General features: G+C 45.9%; 1 protein-coding gene across 1 annotated transcript; it reads right to left on the reverse strand.

Moving 5' to 3' along the window:
• Positions 1–1,912: 1,912 nt before the first annotated feature.
• Positions 1,913–18,203, reverse strand: LOC146207984 (uncharacterized). Its single transcript, XM_084591690.1, has 5 exons — positions 18,101–18,203; positions 16,478–16,629; positions 15,296–15,363; positions 11,421–11,504; positions 1,913–2,052 (listed from the first exon to the last, which is right to left on the reverse strand). The coding sequence occupies exons 1-5, from the start codon at positions 18,194–18,196 to the stop codon at positions 1,913–1,915; spliced, it is 540 nt and encodes a 179-aa protein (XP_084447816.1). The 5' UTR covers positions 18,197–18,203.
• Between the last annotated feature and the right edge of the window lie 275 nt (positions 18,204–18,478).

Below are 18,478 nucleotides of genomic sequence, written 5' to 3' on the forward strand. Positions count from 1 at the left end.
GAAGCATGGGTGTCTCTCGAGCGCCTTTCCTAAAACAGCGCTATCATTACCCTCCTGCTGAACCACATGAAAACCATCCACTCATTCACTGTCTCCTGACCTCGTACACATTCAGTCATCGTACACATTCCTCATTCCGGCGTTCCATTTCTTCGATCCAATGTCGTCCCTCGAGAACTCAAGAGGAAAATAAGGTGCCGCAGTTCCTGAGACGAGAAATGCGCGGTTGGGGAAATTTGAAAGGCCTGGTTTACCTCCACCTACAATAAATGAAGGTTTCTTAGAGGGTGTTTCTATGAGGGTGGTTGCAGACAACCTGCTTCGGCCTCTAAAGGATTCATAGCTTTGCGACTCTGAGTAAAGTGAAGACTGCCGTTTATCATAACCTGTAGTTACGGACTTTGAGCACGCATCTCACTCAGCCGTCAATAGCTTGTACTGCTCCAGTACGGATCCGAGACATTTATACGATCGAGTTCATTTTTTGCTGTCATGTTTATATGCTATCATCTTTGGCGCCTGTCTCAGCTGCGGAAAGTGCTTAGTTCGAAACCCGCCACCGGATACACACCGGTACAAAAGGGTAGAAGTTTTCCCTGGGCCTGATGTTCGGCTCTTCTGGGATGAAATTATTGCTAAAGGGGTCATGAAACGTTTGGCTTAGGCCGTCCAAAAAATCCGTTACAGCCGTGGTCTTATGGTAGAGCATCCGCCACGCATTCAGGAGGTACCAGGTTAGATCCCTCGTGTCGTCGGGTACCCATCGGTTTTTCAATTCGTACAGGCTCTCCCCCTACCTGGTGCTTGGCTCTTTGGTGCCAAATGCCCGAAAAAAGAGTTATAGGTCCCAAATAGTTCAAATAGCACTCTCTGCACTGCCGAGTTCCGTGTCTGATTATATATAAGGAAATGTCTTTAAAGCTGCACACGTTGTGAACTTTCTGCAGTTGACATCGCAGTGCTGATGATAATTCTGCTTGGTGTCACTCTATCAGCTTTGTTTCGCATTACTTACAACTATGCAAAATATGCAGTAAATGTTTAATTGTCGGGCACACTGCATATTAGAAAATTATAGGTATGGAGTTCCAGGGCACATAAAGCCGAAACCACGAATACGACAAACAGAAACTTTTCAAATGTTGATGTTTTATTGACTAAATATTTTTCATCCTCATTGATGTGAAGCCTATTCTCAGTAAAAGGGCCAGCCGTGGATGAAATGGAGTGTTGGTACTTGCTCATTCTGAAAGACAGAAACAGAAAACAAAGATGCTATAGATAAGGCGCCAGAAACACATCCCTATTTATAAATGCATTTTACACTACTAGCCCGCATTTATTGTTTGCAAAGGTTGAGTATGTACGTACATAAATATATAACTGCTCCTGATCTGTGCTGAAAGGGTCGTAAGAACGGAGAAACACGTAGTGTACAAACAATTACAATAGCTGGATGCTCGTTTTCTCACTATAGTCATTTACTTGGCAGACTACTATTTTTATCGTTTTATTTATTCCATCCTGCTAATTTTACTTGGTCAGTATGGGTAGAGTGAGATACGCTCGCTAGGATGTTGGGCTGAGTAAGTTCATTCAAAGGGATGAATTCAGTGCTGAGAAACAAGCGAATTTTGTGAAAATTTAAGAAGTTGTCCTTTATTCAACTGTTATGTATGTCGAAAGATATTTGGTGCATGAACTTGACGCAACAGTGTTTCAGCGCCAAATCGCCTTTTAGTTGTGTGCCACGTTTTCTTTCACTCTGCGCTGGTATTATTTATTAAAGCGTACAAGCAGGATGGAAAAATAACCTAAAGCGTATAAGTCGCCCTGGTTAGCTCGTGTGAAGAGTATATTGTGCTGTGAGCGCAACGTTGAAGTGCGATGTAATGGTCAAAAATAACGTACATCACCAGTTTGTAACTTCATCATCCTTGCAAAGATCCTTGCTATACTTGGGTGTTCCTACACCACAGTGCGCAGAGAACTCCTCTAGACACTTCTGCGGCAGAGAGTCTTTCCATGCTTCTGATGCCCAAAGGCTGCATTCTAGGGAAAAAAGAAAGGCGAAACGGTCATCTCTTGTGTGGATGTGCCGTCGCTCGATAAAATTATTTCGCGCCTCACAATGACAGAGTTTTTTTGTTTGTGGAAGATTTATAGCCACATCACAAGAATGGAAATAATGTACTTGAATGGATTCAGCAGTATATGTATTTACCAGTTCATGCGAAAATATTGACTTGCTGTGTACCCATCGCTTAACTGAGTTAGATGAGAATGAGCTAAGGTTTAGACGTTTTTTTTTTGCAGTTTATTGTTGGCTTTTGAAATCTACTCGGTGAGACCATTCACATTGTATGAGGGTTAGTGATTAGTGAATAGATTGTGGCTTGTTCCCCGGGAGAAAATTCGTTTATTACATATCTATTTTGATAGACAATTGTACTGATAATATTGGTAGTACTAGAAGAAAAATCATAAATTGCCTGTGGACTAAAATTTTGCAGTGATCAAAATTAGGTAGTGAGTGACAGGGCAATCTGTTCTCAAAGATATGCGAGTAGTTCTTGATGTCACCGCTGTTTTCTTGTGACATGGTTCCGGTGGCAATCCCTGAACTGAAGACTTAATTTTGTGTAGCTATGTTATCAGCTTTTACAACGAAAGCATTCACTATATTGAGAAAATGACTCAATACTCCGTTACAGATCAGCTTCAGCATCTCTAAATGTCATCCATTCATAGAAAGGGGATGGGATGCGTTTCTGAGAACTCTTCTAAAGAAGTGCTTCTAATATAAGCCACTGTATTGATCACATTGATAGGAAACGCTTATATTCCAGCAGGTCACCAAAATCATTCCGCAAAAAAAAAAAGTTCAGTATGCGCTCACGTAGACTTGCTAAGACTGTTAAAACTATCCGATCGGACGTGTTTTTTACAGTGGTCACCAGGAAAATATGACTAGGCCGATAAGCGACATGAGCATATATACTGAATCTCAAGTAAACGTACAATAATAAATAAAATTCCGTCGAAAAATACCATCTATTCAAAACAGGCGTATATCCTCAATTTTAGATTACGTGTCAAGTCGTGAGCGGGGAAAAGAAGCCACATTGAAAGGTGTGTTTGTCCAATTTATCGATTTGTTCGAATTGCTCCTCCAAGTTGTGTTTGGAAACATCATGACGATAAATTCCAAAGCATACCCTTGTAAATGCATTTTGAGGGCTCCGAGATTTGAACGTACTGCCCTTTGAACTGTCACAGATATAAGTATTCGACCATTTGGGAAAGCGAAAGCTAAGAACTCAACTGAAGCCAAGGAACGCAAGGTAGCAAGTGCCACCTGCTATCAGTCTTAAAAGAAAATCTTTTTTTTTTTAAGGCGTGAACCGGAATACCGCAGTTTCATACTCACAGCTATTATCAAAAGTGTTCCGCATTTTTGAGTCTACAACTTAAAGACCACAGTAAGACTTGTCAAATGTCCCATGCTCCGTCGTCTTTGTTTCTTGCATGCCTATCGTTGTAGCATATTTGCAAACGGGTCTTCAAACCAGTCGGCGAGGACAAAGGAAATGCTCTTTCTGGTTTGTTTGCCTCTGTTTGTAGTTATTTGGCTCACCACTCGCGATGCATCAATTTACTGAAACGTAGGGTGTTCGCAAGCGGAGAAGATCAAATATTGTCACGTAGTGGTGACGAGGTCGACGACACAAATGAAGGGGGTCGATGATTGCACTAAAGAAACCTTTTTTTTTGGGCTGACTTGCGCCCGCCCGCAAAAGAACTAAGCAACTCGGCGGCGGCGATAGCAACAAACGCGCTCGTCGGTCGTCGAACAAAGAATGCCCGTTGCACTCGGCAACGCTCAATTTAAAGGCTGCACAGGACAATCTAGATAACGTCGCTAACAGCTGCCAGCACGGGCTAGAACATTGTGGAAAGACATCCGAGTGGCCGGAACCTTCGAGACAGATCTCGGTGAGTCTTGCACTACAACAAAAACTGATAAAGTTGTGACTCGCGACATCGAGCAGTAACAAACAAAGTTTACGGAACTGATACGCGGTCCAGAATCAGAGTGATAACCTTGTATGCCGGCGGCTGTTCAAAAACAACAAATACTGTTTTGAAGGTTTCGCGGCATTACTCCCCCCTTAAAAAAACATCGCCTCGATGTTCCAAAACAAAGAAACTTAAACATAAACACTGCAAAGTTTAAATACCACAGATTATTTAACGCGCGTAATATGGCTTCAGTCGTACAACATGTACAATTTCTGGGCGTGCGCGTCGCCGTTGTGATGCTGACGTTCCGTCGGGAATGACTTCGTAGTCCAGTGGTCCGACGCGGCGAAGGATTTTGTATGGCCCAAAGTATCGACGCAACAACTTTTCACTTAATCCGCGACGGCGAATTGGTGTCCAAACCCACACTTGGTCTCCTGGATTGTACTCTGCGTGGCGTCGTCGTAAATTGTATCGTCGGCTGTCGGTGCGCTGTTGGTCTTTAATACGCAGCCGTGCGAGTCGTCGGGCTTCCTCTGCACGCTGCATGTTGGCGGCGACGTCAAGGTTGTCTTCGCTGGTTACGTGCGGCAGCACTGCGTCGAGCGTCGTCGTGGGCTCCCTGCCGTACACAAACTTAAACGGGGTCGCTCTGGTCGTCTCCTGGACTGCCGTGTTATACGCAAAGATCACGTACGGCAAGATGGCGTCCCCGGTCTTGTGCTCAGCGTCGACGTACATAGCGATCATGTCCGCGATCGTTTTGTTCAGTCGCTCCGTAAGGCCATTGGTCTGGGGATGGTACGCAGTTGTTCGTCGATGGCTTGTGTGACTGTATTCCAAGATGGCTTGCATCAACTCTGCCGTAAACGGCGTTCCCCTGTCCGTGATGAGCACTTCTGGGGCGCCGTGTCGCAAGAGAATTTGTTCGACGAAAAATTTGGCGACTTCTGCCGCGGTACCATTTGGTAGTGCTCTTGCTTCGGCGTAACGGGTAAGGTAGTCAGTGGCCACAATGATCCACTTGTTACCCACAGACGAAGATGGAAAGGGGAAGAGGGAAGAGGAGATCCATCCCAATTTGTTGAAAGGGCAGGATTGGGGGCGGAATCGGGTTTAGTAGTCCTGCTGGTCTTATCGGCGGCGTCTTGCGTCGTTGGCACTCACGACACGTCTTCACGTAGTGGGCAACTTCGGCAGACAGTCGCGGCCAGTAATACTTCTCCTGGATTCGACGCAACGTGCGGGCAAATCCGAGGTGGCCTGCTGTGGGCTTATCGTGCAACGCCTGCAGAATTTCTTGCCGAAGGGTTTTAGGCACTACGAGAAGCTGCGCGGTCTTGTTGGGTGCGAAGTTCTTCTTCACAAGGAGGCCATTGCTTAACGTGAAGGATGATAAATTTCGCCTGAACACACCAGGAGGGGAAGCGGTCTTTCCTTCCAAGTAATCGGCTAGCGCTTTCAGCTCAGGGTCTGATCGCTGTTGTTCTGCGAAACTGCTGGCGCTTACCGGTCCCAAAAAGGCGTCGTCGTCATCGTCCTTCGAGGGAACATCGACGGGAGCTCGAGATAAACAGTCTGCGTCGGAATGCTTCCGGCCTGACTTATAGACTACAGTCATGTCAAATTCTTGAAGTCGTAGGCTCCATCTGGCAAGGCGGCCGGAAGGATCTTTCAAATTAGCCAGCCAGCAGAGTGCGTGATGGTCGGTTACCACCTTGAATGGTCGGCCGTATAGGTATGGACGAAACTTAGAAGTGGCCCAGATGATCGCAAGGCACTCCTTCTCGGTCGTCGAGTAATTGACTTCGGCTTTTGTGAGGGACTTGCTAGCGTAGGCGATTACTTTCTCCGGTCCGGCCCTCTTCTGGACGAGAACGGCTCCTAGGCCCACACTGCTCGCGTCGGTGTGAATTTCGGTCTCGGCGTTTTCATCAAAGTGGCCAAGTACAGGAGGGCATTGCAGGCGGCGCTTGAGTTCGTCGAAGGCTTCTCCTTGCGGCGCTTCCCATTTAAAAGGTATGTCAGCCTTTGTAAGCTGCGTCAACGGTTCGGCGATCCGCGATAATAATCGCACAGCCCAAGGAATCGGCGTACAGCTTTCTTGTCGGCAGGCAGTGGGAATTGTGCGATTGCAGCTGTTTTCTCCGGGTCTGGGCGAATACCGTCCTTGCTAACGATGTGACCAAGGAACCGGAGCTCTTCGTAGGCGAAGTGACACTTCTTTGCTTTTAGCGTTAGTCCCGATGACTTGGTGGCTTCCAGCACTGTCTGTAGTCGTTTTAGGTGGTCTTCAAAGTTTGACGAGAAGACAACAACGTCGTCCAAATATACCAAACAAATATGCCACTTCAAGCCTGCCAGGACTGTGTCCATTACTCGTTGAAACGTGGCTGGTGCGGAGCAGAGGTCAAATGGCATCACCTTGAACTCATAAAGGCCGTCCGGTGTGATGAATGCGGTCTTCTCGCGATCTCTTTCGTCGACCTCAATTTGCCAATATCCGCTCTTCAGGTCCATCGGTGAGAAGTACCTTGCATTGCAGAGCCGGTCGAGAGTGTCGTCGATGCGGGGAAGCGGGTAGACATCCTTCTTCGTTATGTTATTCAAGCGGCGGTAATCAACGCAGAAGCGAAGTGTGCTGTCTTTCTTCTTGACCAAAACGACTGGTGCAGCCCAGGGGCTGTCCGATGGCTGGATTACGTCATCACGCAGCATTTCCTCAACTTGATCGCGAATGGCCTGGCGTTCTCGCGGCGATACACGATAAGGGCTTTGGCGCAGAGGTCGGGCGTGTTCGTCCGTTATTACGCGGTGCTTGGCCAGTGGTGTTTGTCGTACCTTCGATGACGATGAGAAGCACTCCCCGTAGTTTCGAAGCAGACTGAGAATCTGGTCTTTTCTGTTGTGGGTCAATGCCGGGTTGATGTCAAATGTAGGCTGACGGAATAGGTCCGGTGCGTCTTCCAGCGTTTGGTCGTGGAGGGCGAATACATCTTTGAGGTCCTCTAATTCGTCCTGAAAAGCGATCGTCGTGCCCTTGGTGAGATGCCGGTATTCTTCGGTGAAGTTTGTTATCAGAACCTGAGCTTGACCTCTCCGGAATTTCGTGATGCCTCTTGCGATGCCGACACCTCGTTCTAAGCGCAATTGGATATTTGCTTTGACGATGCCTTCAGCGGTTTCGATGTTTGCGTTACCTACGCAGACTGCGATGCTTGATCGGGGCGGGACGGTCAATTCTTCACCGAGGACGTTTAGGGGGAAGTGTTGCATCGACGTCGTCGTAGCAGGAATGGCTTTGCCTGCAGAGAGCTTGATGAGCTTGGATCGCAGGTCGATGATAGCCCTATGTTCATTTAGGAAGTCCATGCCTAAAATCACGTCGCGGGAGCACTGCTGCAAGATCACAAAGCTGGTGGGGTAAGTACGCCCATTTACGGTTATTCTTGCAGTGCATCGTCCCGATGGAGTAATCAGGTTGCCACCTGCAGTACGAATAAGCTGGCCATCCCAAGCGGTGGTAACTTTTCTGAGTTGAGATGCTAACGGTCCACTAATGACTGAATAATCAGCTCCGGTGTCTACTAGGGCAGTGACTCTGCGACCGTCGATATCAACTTCAAGGTCACTTGTTCGCGTCCTCGCATTGCACGTGGGCCTTAGTGTCCGATCTCGGCTCCGTCGTTTCTTCAGGTCATGGCCGGGGCATACCGTAGTTACTGCGCTGGGCGGCGTTGTCTGCTTGCAGTCTGGTCGTCGATGACGTCGTGTGGAGCGGCGGTGAAATGGCTGCGTCGTCGTTAGTGGTCGTCGGCGGCGGAGGATGTTCGTCATTTCGCCGTTGAGCAACCTCACCTCCAAAGGTTGCTCTGTTCAGTTTCCCCTGCGCGGGCTTGGGGACCTTCCGCGCATACTCTCATCATAGGTACGGCCTGGCGACGCAAAGCGGGCCCTGTACGGCGATGGAGATCTGAACCGACGGCTTGGTGGCGCAATCTCACCGCTACGCAGATAGTTGTCAATTTCTTGTGGTCGTTCACCTGGGCGTGGTCGTGGGGCGTCGACCGCAAATCCGCGGAGACCGATTCGTCGGTACGGGCAGTGTCGCAGAATGTGGCCGGCCTCACCGCAGTGGAAGCATAATGGCCGGTTGTTTGCAGTCCTCCAGGCGTCGCACTTCCTGGGGCTTGGGGGTCGTTGGTAGGCTTGGCGGGCGGGGGCCAAGGGGCGGCTTTCAGGAACAGGACGGTAGCGGCGAGGGCTCGGAAAGCCACCACGTCGGGGCGCAGGGCGACGTAATGCACCAGCGTAGTTCATTGCTGTTGCTTCTTGAGCTGGAAACAGTCGCAGCCGTCGCTTGAGGAACGCCCAGCGCCTGCTGAACTTCTTCACGGACGACGTCCGCGAGCGTCGCTACCTGGGGTTGTTGCGATGATGGCAGCATTCGGCGGAGCTCCTCTCGCACGATCTCCCGGATTATGTCCCGAAGGTTCTCTCCGCTTGCAGATGCGCTGGGGTAGTGGCATGAGTAGGCTGGTTGAAGTGGTCGTTCGAAGTGGCGTATCCGGGTGTCCAACGTCCTCTCGATGGTCGATGCTTCACTTACAAATTCTTCCACTGTTTTCGGCGGGTTCCGAACAAGCCCCGCAAAAAGCGACTCTTTAACTCCTCGCATTAAAAATGCCACTCTATCACCTTCGGTCATGTTAGAGTAAGCGCGGCGAAACAGGCGTTCCATCTCCTCTACGTAGACCAGGACGGGCTCGTTTGGTAGTTGAATTCTTGATTGGAGGAGGGCCTGAGCCCTTTCTTTTCGAACAGAACTTGTAAAGGCCGTCAAGAACAGTGCTTTGAATGTCTCCCAATCCTTGAAAGAAGTCTCGTGATTTTCAAACCAAATTCGGGCATGTCCTTGAAGAACAAAGTAGACCTGCCTGAGTTTCGCAGCGTCGTTCCAGCCATTGAAATCTGCCACACGGTCGAAAAGGTCCATCCAATCTCCCGCATCTTCATCCGGTAGTCCATGGAAGCAGGCGGGCTCACGAGGTTGGACGAAAACAACCGGTGCTGTAGGCTGGGCCATTGTCAGCGTCGATGCCTTCCGAGATCGAATGGGGTCAGGCAGCAGACCGTGTTCGGGTTGTAGGCCTTGAAGTCGGCGGCTGGCTCGGTGACCTGTAGGCTGGTCTTCCAGGGCGTCAGGAACACGGCTTGGGTCTTCGCTTGAAGGATCAAAGGCAGCACCTCCACCAGATGTCACGTAGTGGTGACGAGGTCGACGACACAAATAAAGGGGGTCGATGATTGCACTAAAGAAACCTTTTATTTGAGCTGACTTGCGCCCGCAAAAGAACTAAGCAACTCGGCGGCGGCGATAGCAACAAACGCGCTCGTCGGTCGTCGAACAAAGAATGCCCGTTACACTCGGCAACGCTCAATTTAAGGGCTGCACAGAACAATCTAGATAACGTCGCTAACAGCTGCCAGCACGGGCTAGAACATTGTGGAAAGACACCCGAGTGACCGGAACCTTCGAGACAGATCTCGGTGCGTCTTGCGCTACAACAAAAACTGATAAAGTTGTGACTCGCGACATCGAGCAGTAACAAACAAAGTTTACGGAACTGATACGCGGTCCAGAATCAGAGTGATAACCTTGTATGCCGGCGGCTGTTCAAAAACAACAAATACTGTTTTGAAGGTTTCGCGGCAATATGGCTACAGAATGGCATACAAATTGATTTTTTTTTAAACTTCAAAAACCTAAGTTTGACTTTAGGCGGGTGGAAAGGACATGCGAAATTACCATAGATTAATAGTGCGTTTTGGCATATACGACTACACATCACTGTTTACAGCGTAATCTGCGACCTCTACCGTGAAAAAGACAACTGGTCCTATAAAGCTGTCAACGTCCGCATAGAAGGGCTTCAGCTTAACAGTTTTCTCCCGCAAAGAAGCAGCTTAATATCATGGTAATTATTATTTACAACGTTTATCTGCACTAATTTGTAACACATAGCTCAACACAAATGTGACTTTAAGAATAAAATGGTTCGATGAAATGGTTCGACGGCAAAATCGAATAAAATCGACAGATGTGACTTGCAGTTCTCGAGTCCGGAAAAATGCTGATCAAACGAAAGTAGAGAAAGCTTACAAGGATGCCAACATCTGGGCCGCTGTTGTCAGCCTTACTAACAGTATTGCCAATATCAACCAACGCCCATTGTTGTAAAATGATTTCTGCCAAGGGGTTCATTTAAAACATCGGTGTGCTATTCGGCAATGATATCATCGAACATTTATAATCGCGAATCTCTCCCACACTCCCTGCTAGCCCCTCTAACTTCTGTCATTTCCTGAAGGAAAGAGAATCCCTGCGAATGCGCACGTTTTGATACAGATTGTGATGTGGATGTCAAATGCCGGGATTGGTTCTGCGAACCTTTCCACTGTACTGTTTCCTGGGTAGTTCTGCTCGCATCATTTTCATTTCTATAGGGGTTTGATGTTTCCCCAGTTAAACCTCTACCTTTTTCCTTATCTTCTTTTTTTTTCACCCTTAAGGACACTGCAGACAGACACACATTTTATGTGCATTAGTCTAAGGTATGCCGATGAATGGGTATTCCTCAACTTCGACTCAAAAATGCACTACTTCTCACTACTTACAGGCCATGCGGCGATATTGCTTCTTCCCATTTATAATTCATTTCTGCCAGTTGTAAACTTTTACTTGATTACAAAGAAGAATGATCGAACCTTTTTCGTAATAAATATTACATCAACGATAGTTTTTTGTCCACTGTGTGACACTCCAGAGGATGGAAAATGTATTCCACATTTTCTCCCCTTTCATCCGACTCCAGCAGAGGGAATTTCTCTTGCAAGCATATGTTCAACTGCAATGGATATATATGTACCTGCCTTTCTAACTTCATTCCTGGTTGAGACCTGCTTATGCTTTCTGTAAAAGTTAATTCTGTCTGAGCAACCACTTTACTATTTGCTGTAAATATCAGCAATTTCTGAGAAACGTTCCGATCGTGAGTTTGGTTCACTGAGTGACATAGTATAAATATTTTCGATCAGCGATTACTTTGCAAATCGTTAATAAACAAGGGATAGCGGTCTGATCTGTCTGCAATTATTTACTCCCTTCAAGATCCAGTTAGCTCAATGCAATGATGTTGGTTATTCAAACATTTCGCCTCCATAGAAGTCCCAAGAAAGTATGAAGACATTGTAAAAAGCTTTTTTGAGCATAGGCGTTTGGAATAATTCAACAGTATCGTTTCCTGAATAACCACCAGCTATATAGAATGTTGCCATATAAAAAATTAACATATGCACTAACTAATGGCCATACACAAATTGTACAGTCTACTTACGCCTTCCATGATAAGGTACGTCAATAACTCCACAGGTTTCATAATCCGTGTAATACATGGTTCCAACCTCGGGTTTTCCGTCCTCTACGAACACACGGAGGGGGGGGGGGGGGCAATGTGCGTTAGCAGTGAATTATATTAACATATAATACATTTTCCACGGCGTGCGTACATGGCTAGCCAGAGAAAAAAGATATGTTTGCATGAAATTTCTGTGTAATATAGCAGTTTCTCTAACGTGCGCCTAATAAAATTTACTTATAGTGAGAACGAATACCTCGAAACCAATCGACAGTTGAAATCTTGAGGAACTTTATAGACAGTGTGACGACGCATTCGTTTTGCTTCGCCTAGTCTTGCAATGTGAAAAATGCCGGGTATTCGCGCTTTGCTTATTTTAGATTTAGAATTAAAAGGTGGGAGCTGAGCAACCATAAAAAAACTACGCTAAAATTCCATCGATACCAATTTGCTCACCAGGCGTGACATTAACGCTGTTTGGGTCCTTTCATATTGACTTGTGGCACAAAATATCTCCGAATGAAAAAAAAAAAGGCATCCGTATTTTGTTTGAATCTGAGCCAATCGAGACATACGCTTGTTTGCTTTTCCTGCTCTTCAGGTGTTTGTGGTGATAAAATGATAGATGGAACTTTCGTGGGCGATTCATTGACTATATAAACCAACTAACCTCTGGGCAGCCCATTGGTAGAGCTGCAGTTCTTGGAAATATATACCCATTGATTAAAGCGATTGACGAATATTCTATGTTACTAATCTCTCTAAACTGACATGATCAAGCATAGACCTCTGCGAAACCACTGAAGAGAGGAACTGCAATCTCCTTAGAAACAGATACACGAAATGAGATATTAAAAGACCGCATCAAAACATTCAATATTCTCTCATTCAATGCATAGGACCCCGGCCATGCCACTGCGTCACAGGAAAAGGCGCAGATGTCACTGCAGAGTCCGGCGCCGAGGACAGAAGCTACGACACGGTTTCACGCTCACATGAAAAACTTCTTTAAAGCGAATTGTCCTCAGCTTGAAGTCGATCGAAATGTCGTTACGCTATGCGGCAAACACTATCAAGACATTCCTGTCAGTAGCTAAAGTTTCACTGGGATAGAAGTAGCACACGAGGGGTAACCGTATGCATTGTGCATGTCTATCTACATTGAGAACATCACGCTACTGAAAACATTGGTACAGCTAAGCAACGCGGCTTAGTGTAATGCATTGTGAGCTATCGGAATTTGCCGTGAAGAGGTATGAAACGTCATAAGGCTATGGCCCTGGCGCCCCTTGATCGCCCACATCAAGGCAGGGAATGAATACGCTGCTTTTTTGTCACCATCACGCTCTTTCACGGGCAAAGACGCAGTGCCCACCACTAAGGGCCATGCGCCTGCAGCCGCGGCTCCGGCTCCCCAACCGGCTGCGATTACGGGTTAGGCCGAGGGATTCACAGCGCTCGCTGCGAGCGAATGCTAGACCCCTCTCGGACCGCTGTCGCGTCCCTCCTTTCCGGCTGACGCAGGTCGGAGAGGGCGTACAAGAAGGCGCGCTCCGAAACGAGGCTGCTCAGTAGCTGAAAGAAGGGTCCGTATTATAAGCTGAGGTTTTGTTCGAAGGAAAAAAATTCGCTGCGCCCCCGCATCACTCGCACGGGTGCATAAGCGTGTTGTAGGGTATAATTTTGCTGAGACAGTTGCTTACTCTCAGTTATGTAAACCCCGACGTTCTGTACAAGAAGAGACACAACGAGGACACTAGTTTTCCGTACAGTTGTGTGTACGCCCTAGTCCTGTGTCGCCACCTAAAACGCTGTGGTTCCAGCAATAAGCGTAATTGAACGCTAGCTGAAATGTAAGAGTGAACGAAGTGATACGTTTGTCTATTTTTTTTTTTCTATAACCTCCTTGTTTTTCGCAGTCTTGGTGTCCCCGACGCTCACGTTCACTGATTGAACCTCTCGGGCCACCGTCCCGTGGTGCCTCCGCATTGCACAATTTGAGTGGCAACGACTTTCCTGACTATAAGCGAGCATACTGCCTCTGGAGATTGAGACCTTCACGAGAGTTCATCGAGTGCCGTGCCGTGCCGCTCGCAAGGTGGGGACACGTCTTGGTGTCTTCGGCGGTCGCTGTGCAACTACAGCTTCGTTTAACTTGTAGCCCTCGGCCCCAGTACCGATTTGCTGTGAATATGTCCTGTATATAAAGACGTCTTTATTCATCTCTTCGACACGGACTCGGTTCCATTGCTACCGCCAAGAAAGCAGGCAGCTCTCGATCACGAAACTGGTAACGTGTGCAACGGGCCATATTCCTACGGCATTAACAGCCGTCAATCTTTAAGGAATGCAGCTCGGGCTACAAAAATAAACTTCGCTACTGTGTCAAAATTAACACAAACTGCATCTCGGGAGAGCGACATCACTCTCTTATGAGGTGAGCATGTAGTACTCATAGTACTGATAATAATGTCAGAAGTAGGATAATTTCTTCTTGCGGAAGATGATCCTAATTTCATTCCTTTTTTTCCCAAATGTATTGCTTGGGGGGTGCAATGCAGACATGTGAAAGAAATCTCATGTTCTTGTAAGACTGCTGCTCGACAGTTAGGAACAAAACTGCCTGATTTTAAGCCACCCAAACATGACCGAATCATGCCACCAATCGCGGCACTTTCACACAAAGTAACTTGATGTCCCCCTTCCCCCCCCCCCCCCCCCTCCTCCTTCACAATTTAGGGCTCGAAGGATGCGACCCTAATAGATGAAGAGCTGCTCTCCAACGTTTAAAGAGAATATCTGGATTTTAAGAACCTGTGATGCAAAAGTTTGGCACCGTTGACCCAGCCGGCGGTGGCGGCTTGAGTGAAAAATCCCGATATGTATCAGCCAGAGTTTACATAGCTGAGTAGTTGGCGCAGGGTGTGACATCATGAGCCGAGTGATTTTATGAATTCTGCGGTGACTGAGGCTATGGATATTTGGCGAGAGAGTCTACAGTCGACAGCTGAGTCGGCCATGCGTGGACATCACTATCTCTTCACTATCATGGAGCGCATAGCGCAGCAGTATCGCGCATAGAAAGCACGCACCCAGAAGCAGTCGTGCACAGAGCCGCGATATGCATGTCATGCTGTCTCTTGCATATTGTTTGTTATTCTAAAAGACAGAGGCGCATCCGTGTCTGGGTGGGCAAGGAGAATCACGCGTGGTAATACCCATCTGTCGCATTGTACCCTTAAAGATGATTCGGAAGTGCCCACACTATTTTAATCGGGTAGTGCTTGAAGCTCACAGTTTTTATAACGTCCAGGTGTCACTTCACACCATTGAAAGTGAAGACGTTCACCGCTTAATTCTGCTTAGTGTTATTCTTTCCATCCATTTCCGCGTCCTTGGCATACCATCCAGAAATGAACAGAAATGAAGAAGACAGTGTGTGTAACAGTGTCTTGGAGGCTGCAAATGTGTCTGTATGGACGAGGTTCTCATCGCCAAATTTTTTTTGCTCGCAATTTTATCCGGTGATGAATTTACCTTTAAGGTTTCCCACCACACGCCGATCGTTAATGCAGAGCTGCATCTACCAACCATGCGCCACCTCTGCCATGTTAGTAAGCCGGATGTATGTCCATATTTTTGATGTACAGCCGGTAATTACTTGTGGTTGGGACGTGCTCATATCTTTATTTTTGTCCTGAAGATTAGGAGTGAGGAATTGCTTCATGCTACAAGCCTTTTTTTTTTCTTTTGAATCTTAGTGACATAGCTCAACATGCTTGCCTACACATTTTAGGGTGGTCGGCCAAGAATTCTAGTCGCTCAATAATTTTGATGCTCTTGAAATTGGTTACCTGAACCCTCCGTGTACACGAAAGTGTCCGGGGTACTTCCTTCCGTGACATAGAACGCGACTGTCTTCCTGCAAGCAAATGAAACTTGGTTTACAAAAGGAATGTTCACAGCAGTTACCGTCCGTGCTTGCCGAAATACTTTATATTTGAGAAGAGTAGAAAGTATAACCTAATCAGAATATTTTTCGCGGGTCACATTTTCGATAGGAAATGGAAGGCTGGCAGAATAAGAGGATCTGAATATTTTGTGTAACCCTTGTGGACACTAAGCGGGTTGTTTTGAAAACAATTAAGTCAAGTGTAGCGTAGGAAATTTGCTTGTATTAAAAATTGAGAGCAAGTAGTAAATGGGGTATTCTGCATTACGCGACGCCTAAAATATCGTCTCTGAAGCTAAATACTCACTGTCGTAAGCTTTGACGTGCTCACCGAGGTTCAGACGGCATGGAAACAAGCTTTACTTGAAATCTTTCAATTTAGCCAGTCAGAAAAAATCTGGCTGTATTGGCTATTAGAAAGAACATATATTCCGGAAGCATTGAGGGCGTCGCAGCTTCCGCGGCCGCTTGGTAACGCTTGGTCACACAAGCCTCTTTTTGCTATTCTTGGTATATTTTTGCAAAAAATATTAAAAATGTTTCTGAAAAAGTAGCCTACAGTTCTTCTGTTTTGAGAAGATGATTGGGCCGTTTGAAATCCAACCTACAATGGTTATGAAAAAGGCCATTATAAGATTGGAATATTCCGCGGTATTTCTTCAGGTAGTGATTCTAATTTATCTTACTTTTAATTTTTCTTTATGTGTTACGTTGACAACTCCATAATGTTATAAAAAAAGAGGTCCTATGGTTATAACCGTCAAAACGACCTTCCAGGAGTGAACGTGTGAATCAAGGTTGAAAAAAATTAAGGTCGGCAAAACAACAGAAACAAAATAACCGCACAAAAAGGACTTATTCGTAAAAAATAAAAAGAGCAGAAATGTATGAACAAAAGCAACAAACAAGCTTGCTACACTCTTTACAACAGCTGCACGTCATTATTTATCGCCCGCATACCCCGCTCATGACACAAGAGAATGAATAATATTAGTGATTAAACTGGAATTAAAAGCTACGTATTAGGTTCAAACAAGCGCATTTGGCGCTATTTCTGTTTCCCCTCGCAAAAGCCAAAAATTACCTGGGTTTGTTGCCGTGACCGCTCAGAAGCCAAATATATTCGCACTTCTTGGCGTCCAGGTCAAGCCAGGCTCTCTTAGCAGTCACGCATTCAAATATAGTATCATTGTCGCTGTCAGTAATTGCAATTACGAATGGCAATTTACTGAAGGCCTGCATGAAACCACGGCAACAGAGAAATTAATTGTCAGAAATGAGACCTTTTTACAGTAAGCAATAATATAGCGCCAACTTCTAGATACAGTTTCCCGTGGCGCGTGAATATATCGCAGTTTGGACAACCCAGAATGAAGCTCCCTCGTTCCATATGTTTCTGAATATAAAGGAATATTCTGCAGGAATACAAACATTTTAATACATGAATCCACCATTGCAATACCTTTCTATGCTTTTTTCGAATTCTATGTCGTATTTAGCCACTTTGAATAGGGGCAAGAATTCAGAAATTGTAGTAATGTGGGTTTTTCGTTTGATTTCTGCGTTACTTTTGTCCCATGTGTTTGTATAAGTATTTCATATGCCTTCTCCCACATCGCCACCCATCATGACCTTCTTTCTTCTCTCCTTCCCCTTCCCCAGTGCAGAGTAGCAGGCCAGATTTGAATTATTCCGGCCAACCTCTCTGCCTTTTCCTTTCAATAAATACATCTATCTATATTGTCCCATAGAGGTCATGAGGCAGCTTACTTGTGCTAGCCATAACCTATACGGCAAGAAACAGAGAAGAGACATTTTCAAGAACTTAGTCGGTAGACTCCACATCAACTGTTTCTTTGCATAATGTTTAAACCTGGCCTTTATCAACAGTTATATGTTCGAATGCGTTTGAAATTTCTCTTGGATACATTGAACAACTCCGGCACAGAGTAAAAACAAAATTCCCGTGCAGTATAGGACTTTGCTCAAACTCTTAACAGGAATGTCGCAAATAAATATTAGGTAATCCTTTTTTGCTCAGTTTATTTAATTCGCCCATAATTTGATGAGAGAGAGAAGCGGTATAACAGTGTGCGAAGGTCATATTCAGGCTCTTTGCGCATGCCTGTCATCGAATTATTTTATAGGGCAAGGTCATTGCCAAAAAGAAGGTTATATAAGTATTTCCACTGATATTTACTACAATATCTTCCGACCACTATTTCGCTAATTCCGCCTGCGAACTCGCAGTTCACAGATGTCGACAGGTTTTCTCGTAACGGCTTGACATAATCCCGATTCTTTCCGTGTTCTTTCTGTCGATGATAATTAGTGTAGGGCATCCCATAAAGAGATTTCACTTTTTCAAATGTCTGTTACACACCTTTATTGCGTAATTACTAATAGTTACTTATAAATGAATACTTTTTCTTAATATATGCAGGATAGGTACACGAACCGTTTATGGTCCAATTTTTGAGAACATTTATGACAGAAGATGTGCCGCATTACGAAAAAAGCTCTGTGCGTTGACAAACTGTTATTTAATTTGCCAAATGTGATAGTACAGACGTATGTGTTGTAATACGCCTAAACCATGGCTGAATATTCTGCAAGCTCACTGAGACGCACAACAAAGGAGAAAAGCAAAAGGGCTTGAAGCAGAATTTATACAAAAAGTGCGCTCCCGCTCTAAAAGGTACGTTACCTTGAAGCTATCCGGAACATCTCGGGCTTCATCGGCCGCCAACATCGAGGGCTGCAAGGCGACACCGAGGACTAGAGCGACGCAAATGCGCTGCATGGTTAACTTCGTCCTAGGAACAGGTTGCGTTAGGGAAATGGTTTCTGACGTTTTATACGCGTGCTTTTGCCCCGCATACTTCTTGGCCGCTGCTTGCGTAGGAAGCAAATTGAACATCATGATGTGTCCAGCTGCCATATGTAACTAGAGATAAAACAGTAAAATGGATAACACCTCTCCCACCATTACGAAACTATGTAATAAACGCCTGTTTTTTTGTGCCAGCCAATTGAATTAATAGGTGTAATGTACTCTGACTCATTCGTGTAGAATACCCATCAC

Source organism: Amblyomma maculatum, chromosome 1 (assembly GCF_055883805.1).
Source record: "Amblyomma maculatum isolate TAMU_Amacu chromosome 1, ASM5588380v1, whole genome shotgun sequence".
NCBI classification, from domain to species: Eukaryota; Metazoa; Arthropoda; class Arachnida; order Ixodida; family Ixodidae; genus Amblyomma; species Amblyomma maculatum.